This window comes from Mastigoproctus giganteus, chromosome 1 (assembly GCF_048544385.1).
Source record: "Mastigoproctus giganteus isolate SK-2022 chromosome 1, ASM4854438v1, whole genome shotgun sequence".
NCBI lineage: Eukaryota > Metazoa > Arthropoda > Arachnida > Uropygi > Thelyphonidae > Mastigoproctus > Mastigoproctus giganteus.
Genome location: NC_143575.1, coordinates 53,932,054 through 53,950,946, shown reverse-complemented (window position 1 = coordinate 53,950,946; position 18,893 = coordinate 53,932,054). Strand labels below are relative to the sequence as shown.

Below are 18,893 nucleotides of genomic sequence, written 5' to 3'. Positions count from 1 at the left end.
AAATTGGGAGAGTAGTTAATGATCACTGTCAAGCTGAGCTTCTTCAGAGAGACCTAGATAGACTTCAGGAATTTTCAGAAAAATGGCAGCTGTGCTTTAATCCAACAAAGTGTAAGGTATTACACCTGGGAAACAGTAATCCCAAAAAAACCTATTCACTTGGTGGAGTTCAACTAAACCCAGTACTGGAGGAAAGGGACTTGGGTGTTACGATACGGTCAGACATGAAATTCTCTGAGCATTGTAAACAGGTTGCAAGGAAGGCCCATGGTGTCCTATCAATGATCTATCGAACTTTTGCAAGTAGAGATAGGGATGTGATAATCCCATTATATAAGGCTTATGTTAGACCACACTTGGAATACTGTGTTCAAGTATGGAGACCGCACCTGAAGAAAGACATCGAGCTTCTTGAAAGGGTGCAAAGAAGGGTAACTCGCCTGGTGAGATCGGCAAAAGGGCGTCCTTATGAAGAAAGACTTCGAATATGTGGGTTGCAGAGTCTGGAAACTAGACACCTTAGAGGAGATTTGATTGAGGTGTTTAAGGCTCTGAGAGGCAGTAAAATGAATGAGGACAAAATTTTCAAGATTATAAATGATGCTAGAACTAGGGGACATAAATTCAAGTTACGGGGGGAAATGTTTAGATTGGATTGCAGGAAGTTTTATTTTAGCCAGCGAGTTATAAATTACTGGAATAAGTTGCCTTCATGGGTGGTAGAGGCCGACAGTTTGGGGAAATTCAAAGGTCATCTGGATAGTACTTTCGGGTAAGGGAAGCGTACAGGATGATAGGTTTAATTTCCTTTGTATTTATTTTTTATTTTATTTTTTTTTTATTTATTTTTTATTTTATTTTTTTTTTATTTATTAATTATTATTATTTAGTTATTTATTTATTTATTTATTTTTTGTTTTTATCATTGTTTTGTTCGGATTTTTTTTTTTTTTTTTTTTTGGCTGGTGCAGCATAAGCCATAGGCTTTCTTGCACCATGCGGCCATTACTAATACTAATACTAATATTAACTTATTTTCTAGAGTAGCTTTATATTCCTATTTACGATACTTAGTTTAAAGTAACTTAGATAGAGATTTTGTAGGTATTACTTAGTATCAGTAAGGGTATCAAATCCACGTGTTTACCATTCGTAATTTGCCGCCATTGTTACACGATACAAAATATCTCGAACTAGATAGCATAAGCTTAATATAGTATAGTATAGTACATAATATTGTCAATTAATCAGTAAAATCTATTAATCTTGTTGAACTTCATTGTCAATTAAATTGTACTTTTAACTATACATATAACGACTTAGGTTACGTAACATAAATAATTAATACTTAACTTGATACGGAAGTTATATAAAGGGATTTCGTAGATAACACTCGATACTGAAACGTAAATATAGCGTTATAACTGTGTTGGGATACAAGTTTACGGTTTTAATTTTGTACTGAAATTGAAATTTTATTGAAATTAAATCGAAATCATGACTCAGACCAGAGCAGCAAAGCAAAAGGCTCAAGCTAATGGGAGTGCTGTGGCTCAGGGGAGAACTGAGGAGGGCAGTTGCCCTCTGGATCACAGCCTTTTAAAATGCAATGCTTGCATGATGTTTATGGAGCAATCGGATACGGGACATGATATTGCCATGGGGGATGTCTTTGTGTGTGTGTGTGTGTGTGCGATGTAAGGAGTGTAAGGAAATCAGGCGACAACTCAGCGTTGTTATGGGCCTATATGAGAGCTTGAAGGACAGGGTAGATGCCCTCGAAGGATTAAAAGTGAGGGGCCCATCAAGCTCTCAGATGCCCACACCAATGCCAGAGCTTGCACTTGGTCATCACGCAACACAGCGGCAGCCCCCAAGGCAGAATGCGCAGGTCCCAAAGGAACTAGTAGTAGTTGGTGACTCTATTGTCAGGAAAACATGCTTTGTAAAAAGGATAGGTTGAACAGGACCAGGGTATGTCTGCCAGGGGCAAAGGTTGATGACGTTGTAGAGCGGATATCATCTTTTAAAGGCACAAAATGTGATATAGTTGTACATGTTGGCACTAATGATATTAAGAGTAGGAGACCAGGGAATTACTTAACAAGTACAGGTCACTGTTGAAAAAAAGCCGTGAATTAGGGTTGAATTTGAAAGTGTCTGCAATTCTGCCCAGACACGATAGGAGAGAGTATATGATGAGAGCCCTGTCGATCAATTCGGCCCTGGAAAGATTGTGCAAGGCTCGAGGGATAGAATTTTTTTCAGCCTGGTCTGTACTTGTTAACAGGAGAGACTGCTTCTAGAGGGATAGGATACACTTAAATAGAAAGGGTGCAAGAATGTTTGCTAATGCTATCGAGGCAGTGTTAGGTGGGTCGGAAAACTGCTAGATTGGGGGGATTTCGTCCATACAAGGACTAATAGATTAACAGTAGCCACTGGCAGAGGTGAAAGTGATTCTTGCACTGCTTCTATTGAAATGAGCAGCAGCCTGGAAAACAAGATGCAGGGTATTTCAGAGACTGCTGGGAGTCATTGCGGTACAAGTAAACACATGGGTTGTGTTAGGGTAGCTAAGAATAGGAACAGGTGCAAGTATACTTGCATGTACACCAATGCTAGGAGTTTAGTAAATAAATTTGATGAATTTGAGGTATTGCTCAAAACATCAAAGGCAGATATTGTTGGGATTTCAGAGACATGGTGTCACACAGATATAAGGAATGCAGAACTGGAATTTGGGGAGTACAATATCTACAGAAAGGATAGACAATATAGGAAGGGAAGAGGGGTTATGCTATTAGTTAAGAAATACATAAAATCCAAGGAAGTGAAGCCAGTCGACATCGCTTGACAGTGCAGTGTCGAGTCAGTTTGGTGTGACATAAGCATTGGGAGATCAAAATTGAGAGTAGGAGTGTGCTATAGGCCTAATGACTCTAATGAGTATAATAAGAAACTCTACAGGGAAATAGAGTGGTCCAGTAAATCAGAGAGTCATATAATGGGGGATTTTAATTTCCCAGATATTGACTGGAATTTGTGGATTGGTCACTCACACACTAGCAAGGCTTTTGTGGATTTATTGGATGATTGTTTTCTACATCAGCATGTTCAGGAGGCAAGTAGAGGGAGTAATACTCTTGATTTGATTATCAGTAGTGATTCTTCATGCATTAAGAATCTGCAAATAAATGAACCACTAGGTGGCAGTGATCACAATGTGCTGAAGTGGGATTTACTCAGAGGTAACTACCATTAAGGGGTAAAGGGAAGGGTTATTGCTTTCGTAAAGGCGACTACGATGGACTGAGACAGTTTGTTTGTTTGATTTCGTTTTTAGGAGCATTAGCAACTAAGGCCATATTGGTCCGGGAATATGCGGTAGCCATTCCCTGACCTTCCCACATCCTCCGTATTTGGTGGTGACAGGCTCGAACCCCGGTCTAATCAAGAAGCATGTGCTCCGCACTGCTGCTCCTTCCCACCTGGTTACGGAGGCACCGACTAAGCCAGTATTTAAATTCTATACAGTGGGACCAACTGATAATGTTACCAACAGCAAATTCAAAATGGGAAGCATTCAAAGAACTTATCTTGGAAGCTACTAGGCTTTACATACCAACTAAGAAATATTGTTCAAGATTTAGGCCTAAATGGATGTCAGATGAACTAATGAGACATATGACAGAGAAGAAAAATGCATGGGATACATACAAATTAACATGTGACACAGAAGCCTATGATAGATACAAGTTGATCTGTAACCAAGTTACAAAGGAGGTTAGCAGGCAAAGGCTGATTACGAGAAATCTTTGACAAGAGATGCAAAGAAAAACAGCAAAGAGTTCTTTACTTATGTAAACTCTAGAAGGAAGGGGATGAATCAGATTGGTCCACTTGATATCGATGGGTCAACTGTTGATGATCCTGCTCAGGTAGCTAACAAACTAAATGAATATTTTGCATTGACATTCACACATGAGGAGTTATTCAGCGAGGAGAATGCCAGAGGTGTATTCAACTCTGGCAGTAAGCTAGAGAATCTTGTAATAACTGAGAGTAATGCGGAGGAGAAATTGTTGATGATAAACACAAGAAAGGCACCTGGGGTGGATGGGATCTATCCAGTTATATTAAAGGAGGCAGCAAAGGAAGTAAGCAAACCCTTAGCCATAATTATGAGAGCTTTCTTGGACTCGGGGGAGGTACCCATGGACTGGAGATGTGCAAATGTGACCCCAATTCAGAAAGGAGGATCAAAGGCTGACACAAGTAATTATAGACCTGTGAGTTTAACTTCTGTTCCTGGAAAATTAATGGAGGCACTGGTTAAAGAAGCACTGCAGGATCATCTAGACAAGACTTCAGTTATAGCTTGGACACAGCATGGTTTTGTTAAGGGGATGTCTTGCCTGACCAATTTGATTGGATACTATGAAGCAGTCACAAAAGAACTGGATGCAGGGAATAACTTTGATATTATATACTTGGATCTTATAAAGGCTTTTGATATTGTTGCACATAGAAGATTGCTGCTATGGATAAAGGGGTGGTTGAGGGAGAGAAGACAGAGAGTGGTAATCAATGGACGCTGCTCATCGTGGACTAATGTTATTAGTGGAGTCCCTCAGGGTTCAGTATTGGGTCCATTATTGTTTGCTGTATTTATAAATGATATTGATGATGGTATATCAAGCTTAATGTCCAAGTTTGCAGATGATACGAAGGTTGGTACGGTTGTCCAGGACACTACTGACACTATGCTGCTGCAACAGGATCTGGAAAGGTTGAGCAGATGGGCTGAGAGGTGGCAAATGAAGTTTAACATTGATAAATGTAAAGTACTACATATGGGAAACAGCAACCCCAGAGCAATGTATCAACTCTGTGATACTACACTGACAGTGGTAGAGAATGAAAGGGACCTGGGGGTGGTTGTGCAGGCAGATATGAAGTTCTCTGAGCAGTGCAGATGGGCTGCAAGAGTAGCTCATGGTGTATTGTCAATGATATATAGGAATTTTTCTAGCAGGGATAAGGAGGTGATTATTCCCTTGTATAAGGCAATGGTCAGGCTACACCTAGAGTACTGTATACAGGCCTTGAGGCCTCATTTCAAGAAGGATGTAGAGCTGCTGGAATGAGTACAGAGAAGGGCAACAAGATTAGTGAATGGAACAAAGGGGTGCTCTTATGAAGAAAGGCTTAAGTTTTGCAAATTACAGTGTCTGGAGACTAGGCAGCGAGGTGATCTGATAGAGGTGTATAAAGCCTTGAATGGTTTGAGCATGCTCAATGCTGATAGGATTCTTCCTCTTGCTCAGAATAATCACCTGAGAGGGCATAAATTCAAATTGAGAAAAGACAGATGTAGGATAGATGTGCAGAAATTTGCCTTTAGCCAGCGGGTGGTTGGTTGGTGGAACAGACTTCCATCCCTTGTCGTGGAAGTTGATAGCCTAAATAAGTTTAAGGCTCAGCTCAACAGGTATTTCAAACGAACAGAGGGGTGAAGTGGAAGTGGTTATTTTTTATTTATTTTTTTTTTTTTTTGGCTGATGCTGCATAAGCTTGCTTTCTTGCATCAAATGCCTCTACTAATGCTAATGCAAAGAAGAAGAAGATTTATGTCAACAAGATTGGGAAGTTATAATTTAAACGATGGTGGGGGGACATTGTAAACATGTAGAAAAGGGGAATACCCAGAAATCCAAGATTACAGAAGGTACCTAGGAATGCTCCCATGCTTTTAATTTAATAAATTTAAAAATGCTTTGTGGGAATGGGATTTTATCAAAATAAAAGTTAAAGAAGATATGTAATAAAAAAAAATTTAAAGATAAAACAATGAATAGAAATATGGGGAGGGATATAAATGCATTATAGATGCAACTTTTCTGCAACAGAATATAATTTATGATTTTTTCCCATCTTACTTTGCGTCAATGTTTTTATTTATTTATTTTTTGTTTGTTTCCTCTCTCTTTTTTTTTTTTACTCATAGTAAAAAAAAAAAAAAAAGAGAGAGAGAGAAAACAAATATATACTTGATCATCCTGACCACTGAGAGGAGTTGTGCATGTGATAAAGGGCTGGTCTATGTTCTTAATAAGTAAGTTGGCCTTGCAGATTGTACACCATGTATATTTGTGAAATGAATGTGAAAGTTCTTGGAGGGTTTAGTTCTTTTAACAGATAATGTTTTTCTTTGAAGATAATAAAGCACTCAAACCTACATTGGTATAATTATGTTTATTTCAGAATTGGAAACATGTACATAATGGTGTCAAAAATGTTGTGGTATTTTCTTACCATTTCTTCAGTGGCTGCAAAGCAGTAACTAAGTGTTATTGTTATAGATTTCTTAAAATTTTTAGTAGAATTTAAAAATTTTTATAGGTATATACATAGCAAGAATATTATGTATACAAAAAAATTTGGTATATGGTATATACACAGCAAGAATATAGCTGGCTCCTTGACAGTATCTCCTTCATACACAGTACCTGGACTTCCTCCAGTCACTAGCTGGCACAGTGATGGCAACAAGAGTATACATTAGTTGATATGGATACGTCCTAGAGAGTTACAAATAGATTTGGTCTGGTAGATTATCGGTCAACTTGCAAAAACCATTTTTTTCCTTGAAATAGAAGGTAATTTCAAGGTAATGCATGTCCCATGCTCGATGTCTGTAAAAAAATTCGCATTTCTAGAATTGTCATGATATTGTCACATATTGGATTTAATGACGATAAATTTATTGGGAAAAGATTTAGTAGATTGGGATGTAACTCCATTTGACAAATCGTGGTTGAATCACAACCATAGATTGACTACAGATACAAGAGCTCGGCAAAAGTCAACAAAAACATTTTGTGAGAATAAATTGGCTATATGGAAATTATAATAAAAAAAAATTAATATTTTGTTATTGTTTGAAAGTTGTAAATTGTTGTAAAAACCATTTTAAAGCTATACCCTTGAAATAGAAGGAATATTTGGATCCTGCTATGATGTCCATCATAACTTCAAAAGACACGACTCATACTACTACATGATAAAAGAGATGGGCACGGCTGGAGCTTTGCTCTGGAGACTAAACATGGTTTTTCACCACTCCATGCTGCCAATAAGCAAAGTGGTGATATTGCATATGTGATGAGAGTTGTCTATCACATTGCTTGGTGACACAGAGGGTCGGCCATTTTTCTGTGTGATGTGGCTGCCTCACCTCAACCTCTTCTTACATATGTTCACACCTGGGTGGTCACCTCCAGTATACTAGGTGCAGTGTTTCTGACCTTGCATTTTGGGGTATATCCAGGGTTACTAACAGTCCCATCATCACAACGATGCAAGCAGAGGATTTGGTTGTCACAGAACAACCAAACTTTGCCAAAATTCAGTCCGCTCAATTCACATGTAAAACTGCTCTATGAAAGATTTCATGATATTCAATTTTAAAAGTGTAAAATTGAATTTGTCTCCGTGGTGTGCTGCAGCCAGTTCATGCGAGCTGATTGTTAAATGTAAATTTTCAAGAATTTTGCTAGCCAGTTGTTAAACCAACAATGGCTATAAACTATAGTGTGGCATGCACTTCAGTCCACAATGGCTAGTGGCATTTGGGCGATAAGCTTGTATATGGTGACACAGAAAATCCAGCCCGGGTGCACTTATTTCAGCATCCTTTGTACGTTCTTTCCTACACAGCAACCTGTTTAGGGATTATTTCTGCTAGCAATTTTACAGGAATATTAATTCCAACAAACATCCGCTTAATTTTACCTGGGCCACTTCATTACCTTCTTAAGGTAATGCATGACCCATGCTCGATGTCTGTCAAAAAATTCGCATTTCTAGAATTGTTGTGATATTTTCACATATTGGATTTAATGACGATAAATTTATTGGGAAAAGAGTTAGTAGATTGGGATGCAACTCAGTTTGACAAATCATGGTTGAATCACAACCATAGATTGACTACAGATACAAGAGCTCGGCAAAAGTTAACAAAAACATTTTGTGAGAATCAATTGGCTATATGGAAATTATAATAAAAAAAAATTAATATTTTATTATTGTTTGAAAGTTTGTATTCCAAATTGTTGTAAATCAGTAAAACTTACAACAAATGTATACATACACATTCTTTGTCTTGTTTTTTTTTTTTTTTTTTAGCAAGCTGGTTGTTAAAAATTTACTAACACATCACTGTTTTGTCTCACTGTATGCATTGGATAAGAAAGCAAAAGGTAAAATTCAAAATGTGAGAAAATTCACAGTGACTCTGTCAATTTCTATCTATCTAAAAACAAAAAAGGTGATTTGTTAGAAGGGTAAGCAGTGTAGGAAGATAGACTGATACATGTTCTTTGAGCAGAAAATTGGATAATTCATAATTCAAATATATTTTAAAGTTGGAAAATTTTTTTTTTCTTTTTTTTTCTTTTTTTTTTACTTTGAATTAATGAGATTTTAACTTGCATACAAAAACACATGAAACATATAAGCCAGAACCATGATTGGGAAGCTTAGTTTAATTAATGAAAAATGCAACCTACTTATATTTATTTGCATAAAATGCCAAGACTTTGAAAAAAAAAATTGTTAAGCCATGTATTTTTGAGTCTATGGGCATATATCAAAAAGAAATCATCTCTAGACATGCAAGACATATCAGCATATCTCAATAATTCTCAAAATATGTTTTCTCAGAAATATTTCATTGTACATATGCACAATCAACATATATGGTAACTATATGGCAAAAAATATGGTAAATATGATCATGAGAATTATATTTTTAGTAATGGTTTCATTAATTTAAAAAAAAAAAGCTTGTCTAATTTTTCTAAAAAAAAATTTAAATTCTTTTGTTTTCTTTGAACAATTATAGTGTTGTGCTTTCATTTTTAAGAGACTCCTTGAGAATGTGTTTATGATTGTTTCTTTTTTATTTTTTCGCTTGTTGGCAAACACTTTGGAAAGTAATATTGGCTTTTTTTTGTGCAACCACCATGCTGCCTTTTTTCTAATTTAAGGTACTTTCCATGGTTCACTCTGAAACAAAAACATTTAAATTATATGCATTAAAAATTTCACTTAACAAAATTTCAGGCTACACTGATAACTTTTAACTGGAAAATTAGTGTATATTCTTGTAATAATCATAAAAGTAAAATGTATAACCTCTAAATGGAATACTCTAAATTTATTAAACAGATAAAGTTTTTTGTGATAAACATCTGTAAATCTACATAAATCCAAATTACTCTAAATCCATGATTTGTGAAATTGTGCATGTACAGTTTTTTTTTTAATACTTTTTTTTTCCTTTTTTGGAGTCATCATAATACATAAAATATTAATTAACTTGATAATGACCACCGTCATTGTTCTACTTTCCTAAGGTAGCTTACATATGAAGATAAATGCATAAATGCTTTTATCTTTGTATCGTCACTATTCAGTCAAAATATTCTGTAGAGTAAGGTGAAAGTTATTTTTACTATTACATAACAGTTATGTAGTAATGCTATAGTGGTTATAATAATAGAATTCATAAATAACACACATTTCTTTTGAACAGATGCAACACTTTACTTTCTATTCATCATGGAGCAATAACTACATTTGGAACTGTAGATAATTTTGGTCACATTATTACGGCAGGGTCAGATAAGGTACTTAATTAAATATCTTTTTTGTTTTTTTAAACTTTATCTTTTTCATTTTTTTTTTCATTGAAAGATTGAGATTGTTCATCATTTCAGAATGGTACTACTATCTCTCTATATATATATATATATATATATCATTTTTGATTATTCCTGATTGTGTCAGTATATAAATATTTCTCTTTGTAGTTGATAAAATTATGGAAAGGAGTGTTAGACTGGCCAGAAAGTTCCAAAGGCCCTCTTTGTGAGATGGATTCTCTGTTCTGTTGTCATGAAGATAGAATAACAGCTTGCTTTTGCTCCTCTAATTTATTAGTAAGATTTTGATTTTTTTTTTAAGTTAAGATGATGTAAAAATAAAGATTTCTTCATTTCTCTTATGTCAATTATTAAATATCAAATATGACATTCCTTATTTTAAACATTTATGATCAGCTTACAAATCAATGAGAAGAAAATGTCTTATGAGGAAAAAAAAGTATATTGCAGCCTTCTTTGTTTCATCTGCCATAATTTCATCTATAGTAATGCTATAGATCCTGGTTTTGCATACATAATGCAATCATAATTGCGTACACATCTTTGGGGAATTACTTCAAAGAACATCTCAGTTTTGCACTCTTTCACTACAGAATTTAGTCCATGTAGTCAAAACTGATTCTGAACTGAGAAGTTGAACTTCCCTGAAATTTCATCGTGAATGCTATCACCAGCTGCCAAGGGCAGTTCTGTAAGACATTCATTATTTAAAATATCTGGATTATTTTTTAACTTTCTGATATCCTTAATGTTATTAACAGTGGCTAAAGAAACATTTTCAGAGATTACAATCAAGGAGGTCAGAGAATATAGAGAAAATTCAATGCTGATGGAATTCTTCCTCTTGCTCAGATTACAAACTTGAGGGGGCATAAACTCAAATTGAGGGAAGACAGTTGTAGAACAGATGTGTGAAATTTGCCTTTAGCCAGCAGGTAGTTGATAGCTGGAACAAACTTCTATCTGTCGTGGAAGTTGATAGCTGGAACAAACTTCCATCTGTCATGGAAGTTGATAGCTTAAATAAATTCAAGGAAGAACTGGACAAACTTCTGGAGCAAATGGATGGGCGAAATGGAAAGGATTTTTTTTTTTTTTTGGCTGATGCTATATAAGCTTGCTTTCTTGCATCATATACCTCTGCTAATGCTAATTTCAATAATCAGCTAAACTATCACTTAGAAGTCTAAAATACTTCTGGAGCTTGATTAACGTTCAGGTCACACATGAGGGTGTGTGTGTGATTTTTCTTAGTGGACTTTTAGCAACCCAGGATATACCAGTGTGCATAAAGTGTCCCATTAGTGAGTATTTACTGATAAAACTTTTGGTTTGCTTAATTAAGTGTGTAACTTCTCTGAATGCTAATATTAGGTTAAAGCAGCAGTTCCTAACCATTTTCATGACACAGCCTGCTAACTTCTCATGGCTCTCCTATAAATCATATATCTATATACACAGGGCCAGATTTAAACTTGTTGCGGCCCTAAGCTATAACATGTATGGGCCCTTCTCTCTTACAGTTGACCTGTGACAATATTAAAAAAAGGATTTTTTTAAGATGGAGCGAGGCTCTAAGCTGTAGCTTGTTTAACTTATGTGTAAATCCAGCCCTGTATATACAGTTGTCCCCACTATAGGTGATTTCAATCAGTACTGGTTCTTTACAGTTCTCTTTCCCTTTTATTACCATCCCTCAGAGTTGCATTCTGCTCCCCTAAAATAGTGCCATTCACTCTTTAACACCTCAAGAGTTAAACCCTTTAACAGATACTTGGGAGTCTTAGAGTGTACATGTGTCAACAAAAAAAAAAAAAACAGTTGTTTCCTTCTCTTCAACCAGACTTTCAAATCTGTGCCTTCAAAGAAAAAAAAGCATTTTCTTTGCTTTCTATATTGAAAATTTGATATTTAATTGATAATTAGTATTAAACAGCTAAATTATTAGTTAGTTTAATACTAACAAAATTTTGTTAGTTTTCATTATTTAGAAATAGTCAAATCAGTTTATGCCCTAGTAAACTGTTCGAAAGCTGTCTGTTATAGTCATTTCTTGTTAAGAAAATAATAATTTACATTGCATCACTTTTATTAATTATTTACAGTGATGCTAAATGTGAAAACTCTCCCAACCTTGGGAGAGTTTCACACTCCGCATTCATTCAACCACCATTATGCCAATGCTGCTGTAAAATGCTGTATGAGCATGCAAAGCAACAGGCAGAAAATGTTATCTTTGATTGCACTTTATACATAAACAAGTTTTGAATTCAATTTTGTTGTCATAGAGAGAGAATAACAACAATATTGTTGTAAGTCTCTCTCTCTCTCTCTCTTCCCCCCCCCAACCTCTGCAATGTTTATCTGACCAAGTAAAAAAAATTCAAACAAATATCTGCCCTATAATGCTTCTGATTTTGGAGGTCTATCAGATTTCCATAACAACACTAGTAGTAGTAAGTGATGCAAGAAGGCAAGCATATGAGCTTATGCAGCATCAGCCAAAAAAAAAAAAAAAAAAAAAAAAAAAATACAAAACAATCCCCTCTAAATATTTGTCTAGTTCCTCCTTAAATTTATTTAACCTATCAACTTCCACAATGACAGATGGAAGTTTGTTCCAGCAATTAACCACTGCCGGCTAAAGGCAAATTTCCGCACATCTATTCTACATCTGTCCTTCCTCAAGTTCAATTTATGCCCCCTTAGGTTCATAATCTGAACAAGTGGAAGAATCCCATCAGAATTCAGCGTGCTCAACCCATTCAAGGCCTTATACACGTCAATCAGATCACCTCGCAGGTGCCTAGTCTCCAGTTGCTGCAATTTGCAGAACTTAAGGAACTCCTGGTAAGAGGATCCCTTCATTCCCCTCACCAATCTTGTTGCCCTTCTCTGTACACGCTCAAGCAAATCTACATCCTTCCTAAAATGATGCCTCCAGACCTGCATGCAGTACTCAAGGCATGGCCTGACCATTGCCTTATACAGAGGGACAATCACCTCCTATTCCCTGCTAACAAAATTCCTGTCATTGACAACACCCCATGACCTGCCCTGGCAGCCTGTCTGCATTGCTCAGAAAACTTCATATCAGACTGCACAATTACTCCCAGGTCTTTTTCATTTTCTACCTTCTTAAGTGTAGTACCACACAGTTCGTACGTTTCTCTGGGGTTACTTCTACCCATATGCAGTACTTTGCATTTTTCAATGTTAAACTTCAGTTGCCACTTCTCAGCCCATCTGCCCAAATTTTCTAGATCCTGTTGCAGTAACACACTGCCATTACTGTTATTAACAACCCTGCAAACCTTTGTATCATCTGCAAACTTCGATACTAAGCCTGATATACCTTCATCAATATCATTGATAAATATACAAAACAACAGTGGACCCAACACCGAACCCCGTGGGACTCCACTAATAACATTACTCCACGAAGAGCAGCACCCATTGATTACCACCCTCTGTCTTCTCCCACTCAACCATCCTTTTATCCATTGTAGCAACTTACCCTTAATACCATTCTGCTCCAATTTGTACAGTAGTCTGCCATGTGTCAGACTACAAATTGTGTCAAAAGTGTCAAAAGCTTTCCTGAAATCCAAGTATATGATATCCAAATTATTTTTTGCATCCAGTTCCTTTGTAACCACATCATAATAACCAATCAGATTTGTCAGACAAGACTTTTCCTTAACAAACCCATGCTGTGTCTGAATTATTGCTGCAGTCTTGTCTAGATGATCCTGCAATGCATCTTTAACCAGTGACTCCATTATTTTACCCGGAACAGAAATTAAACTAACTGGTCTGTAATTACTCGTGTCACCCTTCGATCCCCCTTTGTGAATTGGGGACACATTTGCACATCTCCAGTCTGTGGGGACCTTCCCTGAGTCCAAGGATGCTCTCGTTATTATGGCTAAGGGTTTGCTTACTTCTTTTGCCGCCTCCTTTTATATAACTGGATAGATCCCATCCACCCCAGGTGCTTTTCTTATGTTTAAGTTCAACAATTTCTCCCCTACTTTGTTCTCAGTTATTACAAAATCATTAAGCACCCTGTTACAATTTGATAACCTTGTGGCATTTTCAAACCTTAATAACTCCTCATGTGTGAATGTAGATGCAAAATACGCATTCAGTTTGTTTGCTATCTGAGCAGGATCATCAACAGTCGAACCAACTAACTTCGTAAAACTTAAAAACTAATGGATAACTCTAACCTAAAGGGTTGTTTTGTGAAATTAATATTATTATAGAGCATATCTTCCATGCACATTTGATCAGATGAAAAAATTTTAAGGACTGCTCACTTCATTTGCCCATCCCTTCTAATAATCTGCTCAAATCCGTCTTTTAAGTTTTTTTTTTTTCAAACTACCACTTTTACAATACAAGATGGAAGTTTATTCCAATGTTCAATTACCTTATGGTTGAAAGCAAATTTCATACATCCTTTCTGCAACTATCATTTTACAGTTTTAATTTATGTCCCCCTTGTGTGTATCATCTCAGAAAGAATGAGAACACCATCAGCATTAAGTTTACTCAACCCATATAATCAGGTGTCCATGCAGATGCCTAGTTTCCAGATTCTGCATTTTAGAACTCAATCTGTAAAATGAAGAACTGAATGAATGACCTCCCTCCCCCCATATTTTAGCAATCGGCTGTTCCTCCATACCTGATGGCACACGTGTTGTTTGAGAGCCAGCAAATGTGATATTGCAGGTTCATGGCATACAGTTTATATGAAGCACTTGATCGATGTGGACAAGGGACATGACAGACTTTGAAAAAGGAATGATTTTAATGTACCAGCTGAAGAATGGGAATGTTAAGGAAACTGCAAAACTTGTGAGGTGTTTGCAAAATACTGTAGTTAAGGTGTTCCAAGAGTGGATAGAGCAGCAGTTGACGAACCAATGGCAAGTGCTTGTACACCTACCAGTCCAGCAATTGCTGCATTTTATGTGTATCCTCATCAATAATCATGGTGAACATATATTGTCCTTCCTTGCACAAGCCACTAGATGGAAAACAGTGGAATGGTTGACCATGAATTTTAACCAGGGGATGACAGCAACATTTCCAAGACTACAATCCAACAACCTCTTCTCTATATGACTACCAGAGTATTGGTGATGGATAGCCATAAGAATGGGTACCTGCTCAAGGTACTACCCATTCTTATGGCTGTCCATCACTAATGTCTAAAGTTTTCATCTGAATGGCATCATTGGGCCATTGACAACTGGGAAAAAGTTGCCCTTTTCAATGATTTAATGTTTCTTGCTATGTCATGTGAACAGTAGATGGAAGATATGGTGACAAACTGTAAAGAGGAATCACTTTGATGTCCTGGTCCAACAGAAATAGGTAGGTGCAGCAATGTTTGGAGGATGTTTTCCTGGGAATCTCTTGGAGCCCTCATACCCCCAGACCACACTCTGAATGCCAAAAACTACCTATCTGTTGTGGCTGATCAGGTACATTTCTTCATGGTGACTGTCTTCCCAGTTGGTACAGGTATATTCCAACAGGATAATGCAGCTTGTCACATTGCCACTATTGTTTGAGAGTGGTTTGCCAAACATGAAAATGACTTCTGGGTGCTACCTTGGCTGCCAAATTTACTGGATATGAATCCCATAAAACATCCCTGGGATTATATGGAGCAGTAGATTGGTCATTTGGATCTTCCACCACAGACTGTTGCAGAACTGTGGGAAGCAATCCATATGACATAGTACAACCTTATAGAGTCCATGCTTTGCCATGTGGCAGCAGTACTGCTGGCAATAAGAGGACATTGCCACTATTAGGTAGGTGGTCATAATGGTTTTGACTGGACAGTGTATATCACAATGGAGAATTTACTTCAATGATTTCTCTTTCACACTCAGTTTTTAACACTTGGTTTTTTCATACTCAGGAGTTTTTTTTTAGTGTATGTCCTTAAAGATCATTATGATAGAAAAGTTGAGTTGTTGGAACCAGTTACATAGATTATTAATCACTTATGTCACATGAAAATTAATATAAAGTTGGCGCCTCCATAGCCAGGTGGGCAGGAGCAGCAGTGTGTAGCACACGCTTCTTGATTAGACCGGAGTTCGGGCCCATGACCACCCAAATACAGAGGATGCGGAAAGGTCAGGGAATGACCACCGCATATCTACGCAGCAATATGGCCTTAGTTGCTAATGCTCCTAAAAAAAACAAAATAAATAATAATATAAAGTAATTACTTTATATTAATTTTAGTGATTACAATTACTTTAACACAGTGTAAAAGGGTCATTTTTCATGATTTTGTTTCCATAAGTTAAATTTAATTCAAACATATTGTATCAATTTTAATCATTTCAGGCAACAGGATCTGAAGATAGTACAGTGAAACTGTGGGACTTAACTACAAAGGAAGAAATATTCGTTGGCCGTGGCCTTGAGGCACCTGTTAAATATGTAACAATTCAGGTAATTATAGTCTTTTGCACTGATATACTGTATTATATTATGTATTTCATATTTCATTTATTATAAATTATAGTGTAATGAAATTAGCAAAACCAAAAAAATACCAAAATTTATGATTATAGAAACTGAAAACTAAAGTGCTATAATTTAATTATAACCACACCCTTCATATATGTGAGTTTATTTTAAGCTTTAAACACCATTAAATAAACTATTATAAATAAATATACTTTGCTTTTTTTGTGGGATTTTTTTAAGGATGCATTGTTATTATGAAAATTTTAGAAATTGTTATTAAAAATATTTTTAATGTTTTAATAATTTAAATATTATGTATATTAATGCCTTATTTAAAGTTGTTGTTGTTATTTGGTTTTTAGGAGCATTAGCAACTAAGGCCATATTGCTCCGCTTATTTAAAGTATCACTAAGCTTATAAGTTTGAAGTTCAAATTAATAAATGTTGCTTCTGAAAATATTCTGAGTGTGTCTTGCTCAAAATTGATTTTGCTTTAAGCTCCATCTAAATTATGGCTATAATGAATAAATGCTTGTTTTGTTTATTAGGCTGAATTATGTAAGACTTGATTATAAGGCTGAATTTATTTTATTTTTATAATGAATTGAATGTAGCTGAATTTGTTATAATATTAAAGTGTTCAGTTCTTATGAGTACACTTTTACAATATATTCTTTTAGGGCATAGTTTTTTAAACCAACAAAATTCCTATTAATCCCTTATGGTATTGCTATATGGCTTCTATTCTAGAATAACAATATATAGCACACTGCTATGCCCTTACTTGTCAGCTTTTACCTATTTTGTATTATTAGGACAGTTTTAAGTGGGGAATAAAAGGAAAAGAATAATTATTTGCCAAGTCATTATATATCTAATTTGCAGAAGAACATTAATTGTTTAAGAAACCTGTCTATATATATAATTGCAAGAATCTAATTGATTTTTTTTGGCATATTTGCATTTTAATTGAGTGTTGTTTTTAGCAGTATGCAATTAGCATTAATTTCTATGATGGCCATCTACGTTGAGAAGCTGCCTACAGCCACTGGTATTATGCAGTGCAAGTTACTGTTGGCACATGTCGAAACCCACCAATTACAGAATGCAACAGTTTAGTTTGTGAGGGAAATAAGAATTTAAAAAAATGAAACCAAAAGATTGATAAAATACTGTGCAGGATTGCCACCTGTGTTTGATTTACTTCAGTAGTATTCATTCATTCATTTGATTTACTTCAGTAGTATTCATAAAAAAAAAAGCAATAAAACACACCTCCAAGACCATCACACAACCCCAAACCAGCACGGATAGAAGAACCTCCATACGTAAAATAGCTAAAGAAGCCAAGAAATTTGATATTTTCACCTTTTTCAAAAGTTCAGCCTCTATCAGCACAGATCGTAAAACAACAGCCCAACAATCCTAGAAGTACTATCTATAAAATAGACTTTAGGCGTGGGGGTATGTATATATTATTATTATTATTATTACAATTAGCCATATGGTGCAAGGAAGCCTGAGGCTTTTACCGCACCAGCCAAAAAAAAAAAAAAAATTCTCTGTCACTTTGAGAGGGGGAGGTAATCACCAAGAAAGAGAAGAATGATTATATCCAGCTCAGGACCCTGGGTGTGCCAAGCCCATACTCACCAGATGTGATCCCCTGTATAGACATCTGCAATGCAGAATCAAACCAAAGAGCACAAAAAAAATAAATAAGTAGGAAATTCAAAGAAGCATTTTTCATAAAAGTGTTCGGAGCCTCAGCTATCAATAGAAAACAGGGAGTTGAATTCAACCTGCAATACTTTCATCTTTTTAATAAGAAAATAGAAGAAATAAGAAACTAGGAAAAGAAAATAGGCCAGTTGTCTGGAGTAGCCCGTATAAAACCCCTTCCAGACCACTAGAACCAGCCTGCACACCAACCATGATGTCCAGAATAGTAGAGCAAAGGTCACCTTAGGATTCCACAACACGAGAGCCCTGGATTGAGGATAGAAAACCAGAGTAGGGGAGGGAGGGAGAGAGAGAGAGAGAGAGAGAGAGAGAGAGAGAGAGAGAGCGCACCTCAGGAGTCCATTACACATTTCTATCCTGGATCTGGGTTTTCTATCCCAGATCCAGGATAGAAAACCTACACAATTCTATTGGCTATTGGAATCAATCCCTCACCTATAAGTTAACTGCTGACAGCACCTCTTGCCTCTTGTCATAAACCTAATATCTATTAGGTTTCTGACAGTATTGGCAAGAGGAGTCTGTCAACCAGTAAGAATCTTAATCTCTTTGTACAGGTGCAGCGCTATGGTTTTTGGTGCCCCTTGGCAGAAATGTATTTGGCACCCTTGAGAAAACTTTTATTAAATATTATTATAATAAAAATTTTGAATTTCTGTGCCACTATACCCTGCTTAAAAGGCTTACCATGTTCCTCCGGCTCTGTCTTTGTATTTATCTAATCCAATATCTTGGTCTTTTGTAACAATAATCCAAACTTAGAATTGTTTATTTGCAAATCATAATTGTAATTGTAAAATCAAAATTTTGATAATTTTAATGTTAATTGTAATATTGATAATTGTAATTGTAATTCAAACTTATAACCCTTTCTATTTTTGTTCCCCCAACAGCACGGTCTGATAATGGGT

The 18,893-nt window shown here is 36.0% G+C and overlaps 1 protein-coding gene across 3 annotated transcripts in view; it reads left to right on the top strand.

The window, feature by feature from the left end:
- Positions 1-18,893, top strand: part of LOC150090805 (telomerase protein component 1-like) — an 827,340-nt gene that overhangs the window by 680,001 nt on the left and 128,446 nt on the right. For all 3 annotated transcript variants that reach the window (XM_090372947.1, XM_090372938.1, XM_090372956.1), the window contains exons 41-43: positions 9,602-9,695; positions 9,879-10,007; positions 16,113-16,220. In XM_090372947.1, the coding sequence (XP_090229073.1) occupies positions 9,602-9,695; positions 9,879-10,007; positions 16,113-16,220 (331 nt within the window). The remainder of the gene's footprint in view (positions 1-9,601; positions 9,696-9,878; positions 10,008-16,112; positions 16,221-18,893) is intronic.